The 22,841-nt window shown below is 37.3% G+C and overlaps 1 protein-coding gene across 2 annotated transcripts in view; it reads left to right on the top strand.

Annotated features, from left to right (window-relative positions):
* The window catches only part of LOC132381222 (bridge-like lipid transfer protein family member 3A), a 147,021-nt gene extending 124,504 nt beyond the window's left edge, over nucleotides 1-22,517 (top strand). Inside the window, exons 16-21 of one of the 2 annotated variants that reach the window (XM_059950556.1) lie at nucleotides 5,806-5,981; nucleotides 7,049-7,199; nucleotides 13,497-13,753; nucleotides 15,050-15,158; nucleotides 16,222-16,382; nucleotides 17,512-22,517. In XM_059950556.1, coding sequence (XP_059806539.1) covers nucleotides 5,806-5,981; nucleotides 7,049-7,199; nucleotides 13,497-13,753; nucleotides 15,050-15,158; nucleotides 16,222-16,382; nucleotides 17,512-17,628 — 971 coding nt within the window. In that variant the 3' untranslated portion in view covers nucleotides 17,629-22,517. Of the gene's footprint in view, nucleotides 1-5,805; nucleotides 5,982-7,048; nucleotides 7,200-13,496; nucleotides 13,754-15,049; nucleotides 15,159-16,221; nucleotides 17,484-17,511 lie in introns of those variants that run through there. The other variant, XM_059950555.1, reaches the window with a different exon arrangement.
* The last annotated feature ends 324 nt before the right edge of the window (nucleotides 22,518-22,841 follow it).

The following is a 22,841-nucleotide window of genomic DNA, read 5'->3' on the forward strand; positions in this document are numbered from 1 at the left end:
CCCATTTATTCTGATTTTTGTCATCTTTGTGATAATCAGTCTTCAATCCATGCAAGTATTTCTCCTAAGATCGTAAGATATAGGAACAGAATTAGGCCTTTTGGCCATCGAGTCTGCTCTGCCATTTCAACATGGCTGATCCAGTTTTCCTCTCAGCTCCAGTCTCCTGCCTTCTCCCCGTATCCCTTCATGCCCTGAACATTTTTTGAGCTCTTGTGCTGCAGCCTTCTGTGTAACACCTTATTTAACGCTTTAACTAAATCCAAATGCAGGGCCCCCCCACTGACTCTGCTTTTTATGTCCCTGAAGAACTCAAGCAAACTTGCATAGAAAGTGTCATTTACCTTTCATAAAACTGTTGAGGGTTTGACAATATTAAGCTTTTGTAAATGACGAGTTGTTTCTTCCTTGATTTTAGAGTCCACCTTGCTTATGACAGACTTCAGTGCTTTTAGTTCCTCCCCAATACCATGTCCATTGTGGCAGTGATAGAAGTTCTTTTATCGTGTTTGAATCTAGCCCTTTAGACAAGGTGTAAAAGCATCACCAGGAGTCACCTGGACCAGATGAACTGCACCCCAGAGTACTGAAAGAGATAGCTGAAGAAATTGTGGAGGCATTAATAATGATCTTTTGAGAATCACTATATTCTGGAATTGTTCCGGAGCACTGGAAAACTGCAAATATCACTCCACTCTTTCAGAAGGGAGGAAAGTTGAAGAAAAGAAATTACAGGCCAAGTAGTCTGACTTCATTGATGTTGGAGTCCATTACTAAGGATGAGGTTTCGGGTTACTTGGAGGCACATGATATTGTAGGCCAAAGTCAGCATGGTTTTCATAAGGAGAAATCTTGCCGGACATATCTAATTGAATTCTTTGAGGAAAAAACAAGCAGATGGATTGTCGGCAAATGTTGTTTACTTAGACTTTCAGAAGGCCTTTGACAAGGTGCCTCACATGAGGCTGCTTAACAAATTAAGACCCAGTGGTATCGCAGGAAAGATCCGAGCATGGAATGAAGTTTGGCTGACTGGTAGGAGGCAAAGAGTGGAAATAAATGGTGCCTTTTCTGGTTGGCTTCCAGTGACTGGTGGTGTACACAGCTGTTACAAAGTAAGGTGGAGGGGCATCTGGTGATGATACAGTGAGTCTCTAGAAGGACAGACAGATTGGGAGAATGGGTAAAGAAGTGGCTGATGGAATGTAGTTTCGGGAAGTGTATGATCATGCACTTTAGCAGAAGGAATAAAGGCATGGACTATTTTCGAAATGGAGAGAAAATTCAAAAATCAGTGGTGCAAAGAGGCTTGGGAGTTCTTGTGCAGGATTCCCTAACGATTAACTTGGCAGTTAGAATCGGTAGTAAGGTAGGCAAATACACTGTTAGAATTCATTTTTAGAGGACTAGAATATAAAAGCAAGGACAAAATACTGAGCAAACACGAGGAAATCTGCAGATGCTGGAAATTCAAGCAACACACACAAAATGCTGGTGGAGCGCGGCAGGCCAAGCAGCATCTATAAGGAGAAGCACTGTCGACGTTTCGGGCCGAGACCCTTCGTCAGGACTAACTGAAAGGAAAGATAGTAAGAGATTTGAAAGTAGGAGGGGGAGGGAAAAATGCGAAATGATAGAAGACTGGAGGGGCTGGGGTGAAGCTGAGAGCCGGAAAGGTGATTGGCATAAGGGATACAGAGCTGGAGAAGGGAAAGGATCATGGGATGGGAGGCGTCAAAGGGAGGCGGTGGGGGGGGGGGGGGGAGCACCAGAGGGAGATGGAGAACAGGCAAACAACTAAATATATCAGGGATGGGGTAAGAAGGGGAGGAGGGGCAATAACAGAAGTTAGAGAAGTTAATGTTCATGCCATCAGGTTAGAGGCTACCCATCCGGTATATAAGGTGTTGTTCCTCCAACCTGAGTTTGGATTCATTTTGACAGTAGAGGAGGCCATGGATAGACGTATCAGAATGGGAATGGGACGTAGAATTAAAATGTGTGGCCACTGGGAGATCCTGCTTTCTCTGGCGGACTGAGTGTAGGTGTTCAGCGAAACGGTCTCCCAATCTCCCAAAGCTACACTAGACTACAGACCTACACAGGACTCTGTAAAGTGCACAGAAACAGTGCAGGCATTACAATAAATAATAAACAGGACAATAGCGCAAGGTGTCAGTCCAGGCTCTGGGTATTGAGGAGTCTGATAGCCTGGGGGAAGAAACTGTTACATAGTCTGGTCTGGTCGTGAGAGCCCATCTAGATGTCCATCTAGAACAGAGAAGAAAAGAAATTTCTTTAGTCAGAGGGTGGTGAATCAGTGGAATTCATTACCACGTATGGCCGTGGAAGTCAAATCATTCAAAGCAGAGCTTAATTGATTCTTGATTAGTGAGGGTGTCAGAGGTTATGGGGAAAAGGCAGGAGAATGGGGTTGAGAGATATTTTTAATCAGCCATGATGGAATGGTGGAGCAGCTGAATGGCTTGATTCTACTCCGATGTCTTATGGTGGTGAGTTTGCACTGGGCCTTCTAGTTCATTGTTTAATTGAGAACAGTCTAAGGTGAAACATTGGACTGGTAAAAGGTGCTGATTAATTTCAGAGTGCTAATATTAGTATTTACTTATTATATAATTTCATAAAAATTTACACCGATAATCTCAACAACAATTACCAGTAATGATATAACAACTTGTAATTTGTCAAAAACACCCCTAAGTACATCACAGCACTGCCATGAATTCTTTCCACCAATTCACTTGAGATTATTGAGCAAAAGAACAAAATCCTTGTCAAGGTCGGATGTCAGATGGGTTTATGCAGAGAATTGTCGACCCTTCTCATTTAAGGCATGCCTGCCTTTCATGAAGTGACTGCATATGGGGATGAATGAGACAGAATGAAAAGAGGACAAGAATCTGCAAGGATTATTGGCATTGAGAAACTAAGCCAGGGCATGATAATAGATGGGTTTGAAATCTTAAATGACAATTTTTAAGATCAAATTTGCTTAACCAGGCACCATTTTAGGGAAATTTTAGGAAACTTATAGTGGAAAGGGCAGTGAGGGTTTAGATATTTGAAAGTAGAAAGATGACCGGGGTGTTTCTGAAAGTACGAAATGAAAAGTGGCAAAAGCAAAGATGAGGCAGGGCAGGGGCAGTTGATGCTGCAGAGGTGGAAATAAGCCTGTCTCGATTCCTGCTGTAATCCACAATCAGCTTCTTTGTTTTTTAGACATCAAGGGAGAGTTTGTTATCGTGGCACCATTGTGTCAGGGTGTCAACCTCTCCTGTAGGCTGTCTCATTTACCACAGATAGAGAATCTAAATGAGGGAATTTCAAGATAAAGGGCCAGTTTTTAAAAAAACTGGGGAAGTCAGTCTTAGGAATTTTATACCTTGGAGGGAGCTACCACAAGAAAGGTATTTAAAATGCAATTACAGAGGTTTGAAAGATGAGGGAATTTAGGACAATGGGGATTTGTCACAGAGGAGGATTTGGGCCTTGAGGTGCATTAGTCATGCTTGGATTGAACTGTGGAGGCAAGCTTGAGGGGCCTGGTGGCTTATGACTGCTTCCATTCTTATGTGCTGTTGAATAATGCTCCGACATTCTTGATTGCAACAGTGGTTGCAGCCTTCGACTTGTCTAATAAAAATTGTAAATGCCTCTTCCTTGCTTTTTGAGTTCAAAAATTGTTAAACTTGATCATTTTTATTCATTTAAGTAAATTCAAGTGTCTCCAAATGTTAAGATAAATAAAACAGCAGATTTTGGAAATCTTCAAAACAGAAAATTACTAACATCTCTCAGCACTTGTCGAAAGAAAAACAACTGAGGTTTTGGGTCAAAGACCTTCAGGTCAAAGAACCCTGAAACACACACTAAATATAAGAACTATTCTAAGAATTGTCAGCTTCAACTTTTTTTAAAAAATGAATGCTAGGGCTACTTTCAATTCTGGTTTCCAAATTGCTGGACAATTCTTGGCATCAAGACTGCTTCTTGAATGATATTAGACTGAGCTGCTGTGTCTTCGTTCTTCTGCTGAGTTGATGAAATGTTGTGGTGAACCTGAGTCAGCTTGCAGTCGCTGCTGTTGTGCTTGTGATTGACAAAGTTCCAGAGCCTCCTTCTTCACCTTTCATCCATTTCCCTTTGAATTCAAGACTTTATGATGACCAATAGTCTTGACCAAAACCTCGTCTGCTGTGGAAATACTTTGGAGTGTGTTTGTGTGTGTGTGTGGCACTGAAACTCTTAGTACATTGTGTTTCCCTTGTGTCTGCATGGGGTTCTCTTGGTGCCCTCTGGTTTCCTCTCACACCCAAAACGTGGGTGTGTGGGTTAATTGGTCACTGTAAATTGCTCCTTGTGGTGGAATCTGGGGAGAATAAAGAAAGAATTAATCTACTGTAATTATAAATTGGTGGTTGCAGCCATTGCGGACTTGGTGGGCCGAAGAGCACTGCTGTGTTTTTATCTCGATTACTGTCATCAACATTGATTTTGTGACCTAATTAATTATACAGGGCAATAGGCTGCTTGAAATTGTCATGTTATCTCTGAATGTGTGAGTAATAAATAGTAATAAATATGCAGCAAAACATATTGAAATTATTATCTAATGTTAATGATTATTTTAATGCTGAAACTTGTCAATATTGCTGCAGCTCCTTTGCAAGTTTAATTTGTATAGATGATTTTTTTCTGTAACTGGAAAATTTTGTTCAATGTCATCATGATGTCCTTGCAATAGTTTTATTTCTTTATGCACTGCACACAGATATGGACATTTAAATAGCATATTTTAATGTACCTACATTTTGGATGCACACATAAAGCTATTGACCTATAATTTGTTAATGTACTGAGAAATTGTAATTTGAGATGAACCCCTTTGCTTTTTCAGTGCCTTAACTCCTTGTGCTTCAGTTATTTCTTTGTGAGTTTGTTGAAACATTTCTCAATTCCCCAGTGATTTTCTGAATTTTTGTTAACTCCTTCCAGTGCCAATTAGGATCCCTGCTTGAAACCACATAACAGGAGTCGATAGCACTGACCTCAGAACTTGTTATAAGTCTTTGGAGCTGCACAAAAAGATCATTTAAAGCCACATAATCATTAAAAGCCCTATAATTGTACAATCTACACCATATCCTGGCGTCACTTTAGTAAATAGCATAGACTCCTCTAGAACCCCTTGATCTGTAAATATCACTTATGCTAAACTTTACTCTAAAGATAAATCTAAAGCTTGTCTCAAAGGTTTTATAAATGTGACGAACAACCTCATGGTTAATTTTTTTTCAGAATCATACCTTGAAAATTTCTAATCCCACATGAGGTGAAACACCGCTTGAAACTCCAAAGAGAGACTATCAAAACCTGACTCAAAGATTTCCAAATAATTGGGCCCTTCCCAACTGATAATGATGCCAAAAATATTTTCCTCAGGTTTAAAAAATTATTAATTGTTCCTTCATCTTTGTTTTGTAACTGCCATGATAAGGAGCTGCATTAATTTCTATGTGAAGTGTTTTAATTCACTCTAAGTTAGTTAAAATTTTTGCGTATGTTATAGAGACCATGAGCATTTATATCTAGTTTATTCAATCCAGTCAATGTCTTCTGAATGGCACACTTTAATACTGCGAGTCACCATGAGGGGAAGAAAAATACAGTTGCTGAATCTCTCAAAGTTAATGATTGTGCTCTTTATTTTCAGTCAAAATAAGTTTAATATATTAAGTAACTTTAGTAGCTTTTTATGTTGACTTCTAAACATATAATTCTTAGAATCAGGGCAGGAATCACCTCTCCCAAACACCAGCATAGATCAGATACCAACAATGAGCAGCAATCAGAGTCTTCCAGAAAGTGCAGATGGAGGGCACAGAGGAGAGGGATTTCACGAACACTCGACAATCACTAACTCCCTGACAGCAACTGAGAATGATTCAAATGCTGAACAGGTAAAGATCTTTATTCACAACTTCAGCTTTTGCAGTTGGTGTTTCTCGTGCAGTTTTTTTTCTTGGTGGCCAAACTAATTATTTTAAAGTTTGCTAATATTAAAAAAATTTACTAGATTTGTACAGAAATGTGATAATACATGTTGGCACTCGTTTGTTTCATGCCTTCCTACTGCAACCTATGAATGTAAAGTGATGAAGAGATCTGTGTGATTTGGAGCATTTCATCCTGTCATCTAATCAACTTTGTAAATTGGCATGAAGGAGCAAAAGAACTGATGTTTGACAATCTTTAAATAGATGTTGGGAGGTTGTGGTGTGCAAGATGCATTTGGGGCTGGCTGTATTGGGGAAAATTGCTATAGGAATGGTGTTACTAGATGTTATTCAGCAAGAGTGCAGGAGAGATTAACATGGATATTGCCTGGATTCACAAACTGAGTTACAGGGAGAGTTTGGATCGGCAAGGATGTTTTTCCTTGGAGCTTCGGACCCTGAGAGGTGATCTAATGGAGGAGTATAAAATCATGAGGGATACAGACAGGGTGAGTGAATCTCTGGCTGGGGAATCAAGAACTAAAGAGCTTAGGTTTAAGGTGAGGGGGAGAGTTGTAATAGGAACTTGAGGGGCAGATTTTTGGTTTGCACAGAGGGTGGTATGTAGGTTGGAATAAGCTACCAGAAAAAGTGGTTGAGGCAGGTACAATAGCAACTTTGAAAGGAAGGTTAGACAGGTAAAAAGATAAGAAGTAGAAGGTTATGAGCCAAATAGGGGAAGTTTGGATGGGTGTATTGTTTGGCATGGGCCAGTTAGGCCAAAGGGTCTTTTTTCTGTGTTTGGCTCTTTAAAAGCAGATAGGTAATTTTTATAATGAAGATTGGTGAATTTGCAACTTTCTATCCAGAATTTTCTGTTCCTAGCTCCATGGCAACAAACCATGTGACATATGACCCATTGACAAGGAAATAGGATGCAAGATTTCTTGTGCTGCTGGATGAAGTATTGCTGCATAATTCTGATGTTTATTTTGCAGTGTTGAAATGTAAGTTTCTGCTTTGGTTCCCAGGCTTCGGTGCTGTTACTGCAAATACTTGATGTGAACTGTGAGATTGGTGTAAGAGGGGATGATGTTGCTGTCAGTGTCCAGGTGAAGGAAGTGATTCCTGATCATTTGGGTAATATTGACGTGCAGAAGTTTCTGAGCAGCTATGCAACTGGTGAGAAAAGGTTCTTATTTGCAATGTAATCAGTGGTTTTACTGTAAATTGTTCTGTTACAGTTTGGTTAAAGCTCTTTCCCGCAAGTACAGCATTTGCAAGCCACACCAAAAAATGGCATTTTTAGATTTTTCTTGTTCCCCTGTTGAACCACATGGTCATAGGCCATTGTAACTTGTGTCTGACGAAATAACAAACAGCACCTACCAATTAAAGGGACATCATTAATTATCATTACACCTTTTTTCACAAGTTCTTTGATCTCTTGACTCATGAAAACACAGAAAACATAAAAAAGAAGAAAACAGCTTTCTTCTTTATGATTCAAAATAGGAATGCTTAAGTCTTTAAAAAATCCTCAACTTTTGAGATTTTAATCCCAATAGAAACTGAACCTAAATGAGAAAAATTATGAAAGAAACCTGTCCTCCTTGAAGGAGTTTTCAGTCATATTAAAACTAAGGAAGTTGGTATGGTAGGAAAGCAGCTAAAAAGAACTTTAATCATGTTTCCCCAAATGGAAATTATTGAAAAGGGAATAATGGTTACATTAGGGAAGCATTCTAGCTTTGAGCTCAAAATGAATGAGTCACTAGATTAATTACCACAGAAAACATCCTGGCTACAGAACACTGAGTGCAAATCTAATTGGCTGAGATCGTTTGGAGTGCAAGGGAATGAAATGTAATGGAGACTCTCCCAGGGGGAATACACTGCTGTTCAAGCCAGTATACAGTGTCTATGAAAAGTGTTCATCCACTTAGAAGTTTTCACATTTTATTGTTTTACAACATTGAATCACAGTGGATTTGTTTTTTTTACATTGATCAAAAGAAAACGTCTCTTTCATGTCAAAGTGAAAACAGATCTCAAGAAGGTGATCTAAATTAATTACAAATATAAAACACCAAATAACTGATTGCATCAGTATTCACCCCCTTAGAGTCAGTATTATTAGGAGATACACCTTTGGCAGCAATTAAGCTTTTCGTCTATGTGGATATGTCTCTATCAGCTTTGCACATCTGGACACTGCAATTTTTTCCCCATTCTTCTTTACAAAACTGCTCAAACTCTGTTAGATTGCATAGGGATCATGAGCGAACAGCCCTTTTCAAGACCAGTCACAATTCTCAATTGGATTGAGGTTTGGACTCTGACCTGGCCACTCCAGGACATTATTGTTTTTAAGCCACTCCTGCATAGATTTGGATTTTGCTTGTGGTCATTGTCTTGCTGGAAAACAAATCTCCCAAGTCACAGTTCTCTTGCAGATTGCATCTGGTTTTCCTCCAGGATTTCCCTGTATTTTACATTCATTTTATCCTCTACCTTCACAAGCCTTCCAGGGCCTGCTGTAGTGAAGCATCCCCACAGCATGATGCAGCCACCATCATGCTTCATGGTAGGGATGGTGTGTTTTGATGATGTGTGGAGTGGCTTACACCAAATATAGCATTTTATTCTGAAAACCAAAAAGCTCAATTTTGGTTTCATCAGACCACAGAATCTCTTCCAGCTGACTTGATAGTCTCCCACATGCCTTCTGGCAAACTCTGGCTGAGATTTCATGAGTTTTTTTTCAACAGTGTCTTTCTCTTTGCTACTCTCCCATAAAGATGCGACTGGTGAAGCACCCAGGCAACAGTTGTTGGATGTCTCTCTCATCTCAGCCACTGAAGCATGTAACTCCTTCATAGTTGTCATAGGTCTCTTGGTGGCCTCCCTCACTAGTCCCCTTCTTGCATGTTCACTCAGTTTTTAAGGACAGCCTGCTCTAAGCAGATTTACAGCTGTGCCATAATCTTTACATTTCCTGATGATTGACTTAACTGTACTCCAAGAGCTATTCAGCGACTTGGAAATTTTCTTGTATCTATCTCCTGACTTGTGCTTTTCAATAACTTTTTGCAGAGTTGCTTGGAGTGTTCTTTTTTCTTCATGGTGTAGTTTTTGCCAACATACTGAGTCACCAGCAGTTGGACTTTCTAGATACAGGTGGATTTTTTCTACAATCAGTTGAAATGCCTTGACGGCACACAGATCTCCAAAATCAGATCTCCATTTAACTAATTATTTTACTTCTAAAACCAATTGGCAGCACCAGTGATTCTTTGGTCTGTCATGTTAAAGAGTCCTTTTGACACAGAAGAGTTTTTTTCTGTTGATCAGTGTCAAAAAAGCCAAATTAAATCCCCTGTGATTCAATGTTGTAAAACAATAAAACATGAAAAGATTTTAAAGGCACTGTACAAGTTAGTTTAGATATGGTCATGTGTAATGAGGCTGAATTAATTGGTAATCTTGCTGTAAAAGATTCTTTAGGGGAGAATAATCACAGGATTGAAAGTATTTGTGAGGATTGAGAGTATTACAAAAAACCAGAAAAGGATTACTTCAATTGAACACCAACTCTTGAAGAGCAAGAGCCGGTTCTATATTCATGGTGACAAATCTGGTAAATTTTTAGCCAACCAATCAAGGGGCTTTAAAGCCAAACAACACATCACAAAAATTTGAATGGAAAACGGAAGTATCACCTCGAATCACTCTGAAATCAATGGCACATTCAGGAACTTTTATTTCTGACTTTATACCTCCAAATCCCCAAATGATAACATTTTGGTCGAGAATTTGTTAAATAACTTAAATATCCCTACGCTCTGTCCTGATCTCAAAATGAGACTGAATGAGCCAATATCATTAGAGGAAATATCCTCTAAATCTCCGCTGAATCTCCAGGACCCGATGGATTCCCTGTAGAATTCTTTAAATCATTTTTGTCACTGCTCTCACCTCAACTAACCTTGATTCATTTAAACAAGGTAAACTGCCAGCATCATTTAATAAGGCATACATCATTCTTCTAGCAAAAGAGGCAAAGATCCAACAGAGTGCTCCTCATACAGGCCAATCTCTCTGTTAAATGTTGATGTCAAAATCTTAGCTAAAGTTCTGGCCCGTAGATTGGAGAACATCTTACCCTCTATTATTTCTGAAGACCAAACCGGTTTTGTCAAAAACCGCCTCCCCTTTTTTAAACATATGCCATCTTTAAAATATCTTATACTTGCCTTCAGTTGGGATTCCTGAATGTGTTATCTCCTTAGACGCAGAGAAAGCGTTCGACTGTGTGGAATGAAATTATCTCTTTGCTGTTTTAGAAAAATTTGATTTTGGACCAAGTTTCATCATGTGGATTAAACTGTTATATTAGTGTCCACACCGCCTCTGTTTTGACAACTCTCAGCAATCCCAAGCTTTCAATCTCAAACGTGGAACCTGCCAAGGGTGCCCCTTAAGCCCGTTACTTTTCGATCTGGCCACAGAGCTGATGGCAATTGTGTTCTGCTGTTGTGCAGATCTGACGGGGATTTGGAGGGAGGGATTTGAGCTGACGATCTTTTAATTTTTATATCAAACCCGATCACTTCCTTACCTCCTGTGTTCTCACTCCTTAACAAATTTAGCCTGTTTTCAGGATATAAACTTAATTTACACAAGAGCGAACTTTTTCCAATAAATGGAGAAGCACAAGCGTCAGAGTTCCATAACCTCCCTTTTAAGGTAGTGAATAACCAATTTACTTACCTTGGCGTCACAGTAACAAGGAATTATAAGCGTCTTTTTGGAGAAAATTCCATTACTTTGTGAAATCATACAAAACAGAGCCTAGCACAGTGGTCACCGCTGTCCATGTCCCTGATGGGCCGAATTAATGTTGTCAAAATGAACATCCGTCCTAAATTCTTATACCTTTTTCAATCCATACCAATCGTACACAGGGTCCATATGTCTAAAACTAAATTATCTCACATTTACCCAGATGTTAATCCCTGTTGTGACAAACGCAAAAGGGGCCAGGCTTCCCTTATTCACATGTACTGGATATGCCCTAGCTTGGAAAAATACTGGAAAAATGTCTTCCAGACTCTATACCAAATGCTTAATTACAATCTGGAACCTAACTCTTTTCGGCACCTCTGGAGAGTGAGACACGTACCTAAGTCCGACCAAACGTCACATAATGTCTTTTGCCTCTATTTTGGCCAGTCACGCAGTCTTGCTCAGGTGAAGGGATGCTGCCCAGCCCACCCATGCTCAGTGGCTTGGGTACATCATGTCCAGTCTATACCTTGAGAAGATCCATTATTCAACTCTAAATTTGGACAAAGTTCCAAAAGGTGGGGGGGTCCTTTCTTGAATATTTTCAGAATTCCTAGCCAAACTAAAGGTTCATCCCTTCTTCCTCTTCTCTACACATAACTCCCTGACTTTCAGCATTCTCCGGTAAAATTCTATGAACTCAGACATGTAAACATACAACAGTTTGTGTTAGGAAAATACACCTTCTCTATACCAATGCAGCTCTGTGGGGATAAAGGTTCTGTTTAACCCTTTTTACTAATGCAATAATGGCTTGGAGATGGGAATTGGGAAGGGTAGGTCGGGGCAGGGAGGCAACCAAAGCATGATTGTACTATGGGTGCATCTCTTTCATAGATGTGAATTGTACATTTGTTATGTACTGCACAATCCTCCTTTGTATGACGCTTTCTTTATTTAACAAAACCAATAAAAATATTGCTGAGAAAAGGATTACTTCACAAAAACTAATAACCCCGCAGCAAATATAACATGTAAACTCACAAGAAGTATAAAATCAGATTTTAAGAATCTCTGAAGTATATGTAACAAAATTGAACAAACATTGAATTGACAGCAAGGTCATGCCAAAACATTATTATTCAAGAGACAAAAGAAAGTAAAGAATTTAAAACAATGAGTAACCCTGGAGAAAATGTACTAGGAAATCTGAAAGACTGAAGGCTGAAAAGTTCCTTGGACCTGATGGGATTTGTCAACATTCAGAAGTTCTGTAAGAGATAATGAAAACCAAAATCATGCGCAAGTTCCACAGTTTGGGGGAAAATGCAAATGTAACACTTATTCTGGAAAAGAAAAAGAAAGAAACCAGGGGCTACAGACCAATCACAAACAAGAGGCTCCTATTTTTTTTCCCAGTCCTGATGAAGGGTCTCAGCTCAAAACATCGACTGTACTCCTAACCATAGATGCTGCCTGACCTGCTGAGTTCCTCCAGCATTTTGTGTGTGTTGCTGGGACTACAGGCCAGTTGGCTTAACTATGAAAATACTGGAGGCTGTTTTTAAAGGAGTAATAGCAGAACATTTGGAAACAAAATATTATGAGATCATAATAGTGAAAGTGAAATCATATTTGAATTTTATTTCTTTGAATTTTTTTGAGGATTAACAAGTAGAATGGAAAAAAGGGGGTAATAATTGTAATATCTTTATTTCCAAAAAACATTAGGAGTCATTTAAGGATATTAGAAACTGAATAGAGTAAACTAAGGGTCATGTAGAGTTGGCTGCCTTGGAAGGACAGGTGTGTAAAAAGGGCCCGTAGGATCATTGGGAACCCAACGCATCCCAACCACAATCTATTCCAGCTGCTACTGTCCGGGAAGTGGTACCACAACATAAAAGCCAGGATCAACAGGCTCCGAGGACAGCTTCTTCCACCAGGCCGTCAGACTGATTAACTCACACTGATTTGAGTGTACTCTATATTACATTGACTGTTCTTTTTATTATTATAAATTACTATGAGTGCACACGACACATTTCGATGGAGACGTAACATAAAGATTTTTATTCACGTATGTGAAGGATGTAAGAAATAAAGTCAATTCAAATTCAAATAACTGGGAATTAGTCTTGGGTTCTCATTGTTTGTCACTTTACCTCTTTTTGCTTTATTTGTAAATCATCTACATCCATTTGCAGACTGTGTACATCCCTCACAACTTTCCTATCCACCTTTGTATCAACAAACTTTGTTAAAAAAGCTGTTATCAAGTCATTGACATGTCAGAATCAGGTTTCCATTGTTTATCAGGTATAATTTCACAGTTTATAAAACTCTCTTAACCCCCTCCCTAACACAAAGTGCAACCTGCAGTAGTTTCCATTCCATGCCTTGGGATGTAAGCATCTTTAGGAAACAAAAATATAAATTTCAAAAGAAGAATTTCCATTGCTATATGTATAGTACGTAAGTTAATTGTAAATGTAAAACTTACAGATCTAATTGGACTGAGCATTACAAGCCTCAAAACAATGCTTTCATTCTCTTCAGCTGTTTGTTGATTGTATTTCTATTCGCAAACTTCTTTACAATTATAATATGATTATATTGTTTAAATGGTATTGCATTTCAAATCTTCAAAAAAATCAAATCATTTTACTGTTTTGCTTTTTTTTCTAACAGGCTTCCAGAAGGCTTGTCCAATAGAGTCTGACAGAACACAGCCTGCTGTATGTTTGAGATTTGAATCAGGGCCACACTCATCCGTTCACTCTCCACTTGCTGTTAAGAATGGCTTTCTGCATTTTCACATCAGTAATTATAGTGCAGAGCTGTCAATGTCTTCACTCGCAAACTTGGGTCCTTTCTTGGAGGATGAGATGATTCCAGAAGTTATTCCAATGAAGATAGAACTCTTCGACTGCAACATTACTCTTAAGGTATTAAAAGATTTGTTATTACCTAGGAACATTTTTGGGAAGGGAAATGCACCATCCAGAGATTTTAAAATTGCATGTTGCTGTAAGTGAAAGAAAGAAATGAAATTTTTATTCAAAGGTACAATATCTCAAAACTGATATAAACCAAGAATAATCTTTATAAATTCTATGATCAAGTATCTTGGGTGGCAGGGTGGAGATGCATTTTTGCTAAAGAAGGTGTAAGGTGCTCCTTCCCTCCACTAACCTGCAGGTCACCCTTGGGCAAGATGTAGCACCTGCTCAGTCTCTCTCCTCACCCCCTTCCTCTGATCAGGGTCACATGCAGCCATAGGAACAGGTGGTAGATAGTTGTATGAGCAGATGGTGCATATCACAAGTCCTGGTTATGCATTCATTTAAGCAGACAATCTCTTTGTATTGATAATGGCTGGGGTCACCCATCTTGTAAAGGCACTGTCCAGAAGAAGGCAATGGCAAACCATTTATGTAGAAAAATTTTCCAAGAACAATTATGGTCATAGACCGCTATCGCCCACATAATACAACACAGCAAATGGTGATGATGAAAAGTATCAAAACTGTGTACAGAGGTAATGCTGGCGTTATATTGTTGGATTTTTGAAAAAGCCTTCATTAAGATGCTTCTTGGTAGACTTGTGACCAAGATCAAAACATTTGGAAGAAGGATTATCAGTAGGATTACACTCTTATGAAGAGACTGGTTGTCTTTGAGCATCAGTATTTAGACCCCTATTTTTCCACTATCTTCCAACTGTTTTGACTGAGAATGAAAATTAGATTATATTTGGTGTGGAAGAAGACATTAAGCTTGCAGAATGTATATGCAATTGGCAATGAATTATAAAAACAGTAACACAGTAAATGAAAGCAATATTGTAAATGGTAACATTTGGACTTCCAAAGGTGATAGAAGAAGGCAGTGTGTTTCAAGGAGAAAACAGGCATCAAAGTCTTGTGTTGTGCGTGATTTGCAGATGCAGATTGACAGGTCACTAGATGCTAGATTTCTTTTTACAATGAGTATTGCTTATTTATAGAGCAAGTGGAGACTTGAGAATTAATGTTCAAAATTTATGTTGAAACTTAGCTGAGCTGCAGCTCCTCACAGAGATGTCTGCAAGGTGACTTGATAAAGCTTACACTGTTATGGAAGGGTTTGCCATGCAATACGTGGAGTTATCTTTTCCATTCTAGTACTTGGAAACAAAAATACAAAAGCCTTGAATAAATCCATTCAACAATTGTTTTTATGTTAATTCTTGATACTTGAAGGATGATGGCCCAAGACTGTATCCGACATCTCCAGATCCTGTACCCATAATTCTTCATGTTGATCACCTGATGGTAGAGCGAGTTGATGATGGAACATTTTGTTTAACAGGTAGGTAGGTCACTGTGATGAAAACTCTCCCAACACTGGAATCTGTCTTCATCCCGATTATACACATTATGGGATTGCCCAGAAATGATGCTTCATAATTTTGCATATCTAATTTAAAATCTATTGGATGCCCATGTTATTTTTGCCTCTTGTTTACATTGCGCCTTGTACATAGAATTCATTTTTCTCAAGACACCATCAAATAGTAGTCAATAATAGGAATAGGGTAAGAAATTATGATGGGAGTTAACATTTTGCTGCAATATTTAAAATTTGAATGCTTGGACCAAATATAATTCAGTGAGGGCGGTTGTGGATACATAAACAGAACCTAATACAAGATAGGAACAGACTTTTCATTAACGTCTTGTATTTACCAGATATGAGTGACCACAGGACCATTTGACATTTGGGAAAGGAATGGGTGTAGGACTGATGATTTTAATTTGAGGCAGAAGCCACGAGAGAGAACAATATAGTGGTTGAAATAGATAGCCGTAGTTCTGGGTAGGAGGTGTACAGGTTGGAAGCAGCTGGAGGATGCTAGCAGTCTACAGCTGGTGAGGGAATCCATAGAGAGCGTGTAGCATTTCTGGGCAGTGATGGCTTTGGGAGTATCAAACAAGACCCATCAAGAAGTACACTGAAAATATTAAGCTTTGTATAGGATATTCTTAAAGGAGGATAGAATTCCCTCCATATTTTAAAACTTTGATATTTCATCTTTTAGTTTTGTGTACATGCCAAACTTTGTTTAGTGTTTTATAAATGCTTTAAATACTAGTTGAAAAGTGTACTTTCACTTCCTGGTTTAATGACTGAGCATTCTTCAATATAGTGTTTTAGCTCAAGCAGCTTGATGAAATATGTCGAGGCTTGCATTGCAGAACTGGATGCCAAAGACTTCTGTGAATAGCAAAGTTGATGCTCTAATTTGAATGCTTTAATTCTCAATGTTGAGTAGGTAGTTACTTTAAGAACAAAAAAGTTTCCTGACAAAATTAAATGCAATGGAACTTGATTTATTTATTCAATGGCTTTGCTGATTTGGCTCACACATCAGCTTTGCAGAGAAGCCCAACTAAAGCAGATGTGGAGAAGAAAGAGGCTCTTTCAGTCAAAAGTGGATCTCATCTGGTCAAATTTGGAATGAAGAAAGGTGGAGGAATGCAGCCACAGTCAGATGTTCAGAGTGCGTCAGATCTAACTCTTGCGAAGGACGTGGTACGTATGAGCACAGAGATGGAGAGCATCCCAGTTCATCAAACTAGATCCTCTTGCTCAGGAAGGCCACTCTCTGAGCACATTACAATTGGCCCAATCAATATTTACTGTTACTGCTTTTCCTCAGAGCTTCCTCTTTTGTATTTAAGAATATGGGTCTAGGTTGCCTCAATTATATCTAGTAATGATTTCTACATGATAATTGCTCGCTAGGTTAAGGTTTTTTTAAATATATATGATGCTATAATGGATTTTGTTTTTGTTGAAATACTTCATTTTTATTGCTCTCAATTTTTCACCCCTCAGAAAGGACATGTATTTTAGTTCTTGATCCTCTTTCATTCCAGTCTTTTTAAATTATGGTTAAAGATTATTTATTACCAAGGTCCTACAGGTAATCCAGGACATGCACTGCCTGAGAAAAAAAACAACCTCAGTCGTAGCTAGTTGCACTGATTGAAAGGCGCTAATTGTTTCCCACTCCTTGGAGAAATTGATTGTGTCTAAACCAATACCCAAGACAGAGTATTCAATTTCTTATTGCAATTTCAGTAAAGGATCATATTATTCTGATTCTCCTGCTCATTTCTGGTTGACTTTTCTCCATTCAAGTAGTTATGCAGTTTATGTTGTGTTGCTTCCTTGTAAATATCTACTGAATCTGCTTGCATCACTATTCCAGGCATTAAAAACTCTGTGCATTTTGCTTTGGAACAGTGCACATATTTAAATACTAAATTGTACATTTTTCTATCAAATACCTTAATCAAGGATTGTATAACTATTATTTTTTCTACAAGACAAAATGGATATTTCTCGTGTTTGCAATGCATACTTTTGTTATTGGCATAATTAGTTCATACTTTCAAAAACATCAATCAAATCGATGCTAATTTGAATTATGAAAATTTCTCTAAAGAAAGAAGCTCAAACAGTAAAAATTTGCAGCAGTCATTCGTTGGCTGAGCAGCAATGTGCATGAATCAGTGTTCCAAGAATGTGATGCAGCTTTTAACTGCAATGTAATCTAACCAGTACTTCACTGATCAGGCAATGATCCATCAGTGTAGTAACTCTTGTGTTCGTTTTTTGTTACTCTGTTTATTGATAATTCTTTTCTTTCATGCAGAATGAGCTTCTTAAGCAGGAACTTGCCTGCACAAAGGAAGCTCTGAAAAAGGCAAATCAAGATAGAGAGAGATTGCTGCAAGAAATAAAGAAACTAAATCCTGATTTTAATTTTTGAATATCACAGTTTGGCATATTATCACTACCAACAGCCAAGACAACAAGTAACTAAATAAACATTACTCAATGATTTGTTACTGAAGAGGTCAGCATAATAAACCTCAGCCACTCACCAACATTATGTGAAAGAATGAAGTTTTCAAGTGTGCATAGAAGAAACTGAAGTAATATTTTATTTTCATTCACATGAAGAACACAACATGTTGGCTATTGCAAGTAGCACAATTGAAGAGGTTTTATTGTGTAACAATTATAATTCCATATGGTAAGGTTGATAACCATCTTGGTTTTAATAAAAATGAGTTTGCAGAATGAAGACACTATGGTAGGAGATTTTGACAAATGATGCAAAAGGTTGAGAGTGCTTACAATGTATTATGTTTACAATGAAAAATTGGGTGAATTAGTTTACAGCAAAATCTAGTATATATAATAGATGCAGTATCAATTGCAAGCAAATTATTTATTGGTGACCTCGTGCACTAATATTTATTGTTGTACTGTGCTTACCTCTTCAAGTTTTACAGGTAAAAGTCCAAGTGTAAAATGTCCTCGCAAACTAGATGCTGTCTTGGCCAGCTGGCATTTGAAGGCCTTGAAGTGGTTCATTCTGCATTTGAAACTGTCATTGCAAGGTCTCTCAAGAAAATAGTAATTGACTAACAGAAATAAATTTTAACAGAACACCAAATACAAACACCCCTGACACAAATTGAAAGTTGTTTTAAGTGGTCTTCCCACTTAAGAGCACTGTTATGTAGATATATTGGCAAACACTTGCTTTAGTGAGAATTCCTTGTGAAGGGCTCATTTTCAGAGCTGTGGTTGAAGCAATCTGTATTGATAGAAAGTTTGTTTTACTGCTTTAGGCCAGGCTTTAAAATCTGTCATCCAGTATGTGATCATGAGATACTATCATGGATGGGAATGTAGCAGAGATTTACTAAGTTACCTTCTAAACCCAGTAGGACTTGATGCAGAACAACAGAATTCCAAAGCAGTACATACAGTAGCTCGTATTTATAATTTTGCTTTTTCCTTTTCTGTTCTCCTGTTAGGAGTTCGTGCAGATGAAATTGTATCTTTTGTTTTAAAGAGCTGCTAATTTTCAAACATGAAGCAAAATGTACTGTAAATGAAGATTTAGAATTAGTTGGAAAATACAATACTAGTTAAAATATTGGATACACCAAACAAAATCAAATTATTTGAATGACGACTTAACACAATAATTGCAACAGTATACTGTGTGATATAAGGGACACACATGCAAAGAACTGAACAAGAGAAAGTATTGTTCAACTCTATCGTGACTGCAAAATAAATTCAGCTTGTGAAACTCCTCCAGGTGCTTTACTCCATGCAAAACTAGATGGAAATGTATTGAGTGCTGCTAATAGAAATGCTCCCAATTTTTAAACACATTATTAATTTTTAAGAGTTTTATATCTTGATTTCTGGCATGCGAGATATTGTCCATTAATGTTTCTATTTACATAATTATAATTCCCTGGTGGCTAGTTGCAGATACTTAGACATATCAAATTTTCATATTTCTAGTGGGTTTGGAGCAATAGACTTGCTCCATTCTGTGGAAGTTGGTCACAATTTGGTCTTAGACACTAAATTATGGTGTGTTTCATCTGACTTGAGTTTCGACCATTGTGTTCTATTTTTCAGCTGATAAATTGTCATAACAGAAAAACCATTGTCATAATCTCAACCATTATTCAAGGATCTATTTTAAAGCATAATATTAAAAATTAGCCAGCTATGCTACTCTGGAAAACTTCCCAGTAATTTAAAATTAATACATGGGAATGCAGTATTTTAATCTTAAAACAAAATGCATTGGAGAAGTTGCAGTCTACTCAATTATGGTTGAAAAGGAATGTTGGGTCAGTTTCATTCTTTTCAGTGCAAAAGTTCTTGCTCTTTGCAGAAATGGAGTGCAGGTAAATGCTGGTGAGATCAGGGTCATTTTACTCTTGTAAAATGTTTACTTGACTGAATGACCACTTGCTAGGTGCTGATGGGACTGGAATGTCTGGGTGGGTTGTAGAGGATGAATTGATTGTATTTCTGGATAGAAATGCAAATACATGCTCCCATGACCCAAGTTTATTTTTTATTTATGGAACATAGCTCTTTTCAAAGACCTGACTAATTTTCTTGTTAGCTACAGAATAAAACATTATTTTGAATATTTTTTATGTATGTATTACTTGAATATACTGTTTTACACCTGATTACTTCCATCTAAAGGGAGAATGCATACATCTGATTTTTTTTTTGATTGTTTTGACCAGTCATGAGATATTTTGAGTGGGATGCATTGTTTGAAGTCAACTTACTGCTTCACTGAGATGTGAGGAATTCAGCGATCAGTGATTCTTGTACTCAATGGCTTTATTTCATTAATATTAAAAGTACTGAATTCCCTCACTGACTCAGTGTGTGAAAAATCAAAAGTTTTATATATTTAATTTGGAAGCTTTACTGACATTAATTTGCCCATTGCCGCCTTATCTGGACATTCAATTGAGAAGTAAAAAGATGAATAGTAATTGTCAATTTTATTTAGCATAAATCTGTAATGTTGAAAGCCCTAATACTTACAATTTTGTACATTCACCCCTTTGTGGAAGTTTACCTTTATCTCTTCACATGATTTTTTTCTAATAAACATGAAAATATAGATATTGTTGGGTTGGAATTGAGGAATGAGGAACCATTTACTTCAGATATTTCAGCTGCAGTATTGTGTGTCTCAGTAACCTTATAGCACTATTGATTACACTGAATTCAATAACTGGGTACTCCCAGGCTTGTTCTTTTAAAGATGAAATGGTTTTGTATTTTATGACTGAATAAATTTCTAAAGTATTAAATTGTTTACAACATGCCAAACGGCTAACCTGGTAGTTTATGAAATGTGTACATATGAATTGTATGCTTCTTTGCAAGTCTAGAAGGTTCAGTGATGGGATGATATTGTTGAGTTTGATCATTTCTATACCTAACCATTCAAATTTTGAAGTGGAATACAACTATTGTCGCAGAAGTCTCGACATTTTTTAAATAGGTTTACTCACTGCCAGCGTTATTCCCTTAAAGAGTTATACAGAAATTAGCAATGTTTGATGCTCTGCAGTGTTGATTGCCAACTTAGTTTTGTCACTTATTTTATCAGCTTACTATTTTAAAAAACTAATGGTACTACCGTATATTTGGAAAGGTTAAAATGCAGCTATTATACTGATTATCTATGGGTCAAGTGCCTAATTTTGCACCTTACTTGAGAAAATTATTAAAAGAACTTGCACGCACCTTGGTGTAAAGCAAGGATTATTTTGGTCAAGAATGATGCAATCCACTTTTAAACATGATCGTTTATATTTTCCAAAACCATAACACAAGTTTATACCAGTGTAACAAGATGTATCTGGATTCAGTAAGCCTCTGCATTAACTGTGGAGAAACTAAGCTGAATCAAAACATCAGTGAGTCTTCGAATTCCAGTATTTACTGTTTTCATGAAAGCTCAACTCTTCCTCTGCCTAATTACTCTTCTATCATCAATAGACCATGTATTGTTCATTGAAGTAAGACAGACTACAGCAAAGCTTTTTCTTGTGAACATTATAGTTCATGCTGTTGAATCAGATTCTACCATCATACATTAATGCTCTAACACACTGTACTATTTCTTAAGGTATATGATTAGAAGTTTGCAAATGCCAGAAATTTTTACAATAATCACCTTCAGCACAAGGCTTGAACCATGTCACTGTTTTAACTGAACACTTTTGGTATGCACATACAAAAAATCTACCATTGTCTTTTGTAATAAAATGTTGAATAGGTAGAATTATGCTCTAAAAGCACAATCATTTAGTAAATCTGAACTGTTAACTTCTGATGGAATTTCCTTTCTCCTGCAGATTTCACTCTTGTTCTGTTTAATCCTTTTGGTAGTGCATGTACTGTAATGCTTTGTTTCATATCTAAGTGCAATTACTGCCTTGATCTGTTGGATTTAAGCTAGCACTTCCAAATGTTCTGGAACCACTTGGAAAACATCTTTCTGGTAACACTGGTGTTTTGAGTTTTACATAACATTTGACACTAAATACTAGAATTTTAAATTGTATGATGGGGACAAACTCATTTTTCCAGCAAAATTAATTTTTGGAAAGAAAGTTATACAAATAGGTGTTTTAATAAATTCATTGCTTACTAAGTAATAAGCCACACCGGAAAATTGAAAAATACCATCTTTACCAAACAGAAGGCAATTCTAAATTTTCCTCAATAACTGAATACAATATTCAAACAGCTTGTACTTCTGCCCAAAGCTTGTGAGCATCGAGGGTTTTGGCAAGTACAGACCTCACTTGTCCCCATTTTTACAATTGTCCCACTGATCTTTACTTTATCATTTTAAATTATGGAAAAGCTGTTCACAGTTGTTGAAATTGAATTCTGATGAGTCTTGTCACTGTCAAGCCAGCTTTTCTTCTAATGACTCTAAACCAAATTTAGATGATGATTCAACTGCAGTAACCAAATGACTAAAGATAATCCATTACAATTTATGTTTGTGCAATTGTTAAAATCTATTGTAGACATTGAGTCATGAGTACAGGAACACTTGGTTATATTTAATACTCCGCAATTATTTTAGTACTGTACAGTTAGTGCATGAGCATTGTAACAAACTGGAAGTTAAGTGGTTTACAATGTGTATTTGAAGCATTTATTTTGAAATTCTGATGTGTGGTATTTTGTTCCAATTTTGTTTAGCACCACTCCTGTACAAGTTGAAAACTGGTTCTGTGAACCAGTAATGTTAAGTATTTTTGAAATAAATTTGTCATCTAAAGAGTCTCTGGTATGTTGCTGATAAAACTAATTCAAACTAATTGGTATGAAGTCTGCTTGCTGCTTAATGTTTTGGTAAACATTCTAACAGTGCAGTGGAACAAGTTAGTTGTTAGTTGGTCAGTTAGTTTATTCAAATGACTAAGGATTCTGAATTCTGAGACATTCATCACAGTTCCAGATATATTTTGAAAAAAAGGTTAACCTATACAAAGGCAGACTGCACTTGCCCTGTTAATTATTTAACTTGTGCATAAAAACAATTCTGCAAGGAACACACTAATACACAAATATTATTCAAGTCTATAGTAGCACTACAACAAATTA

This window comes from Hypanus sabinus, chromosome 25, assembly GCF_030144855.1.
Source record: "Hypanus sabinus isolate sHypSab1 chromosome 25, sHypSab1.hap1, whole genome shotgun sequence".
NCBI classification, from domain to species: Eukaryota; Metazoa; Chordata; class Chondrichthyes; order Myliobatiformes; family Dasyatidae; genus Hypanus; species Hypanus sabinus.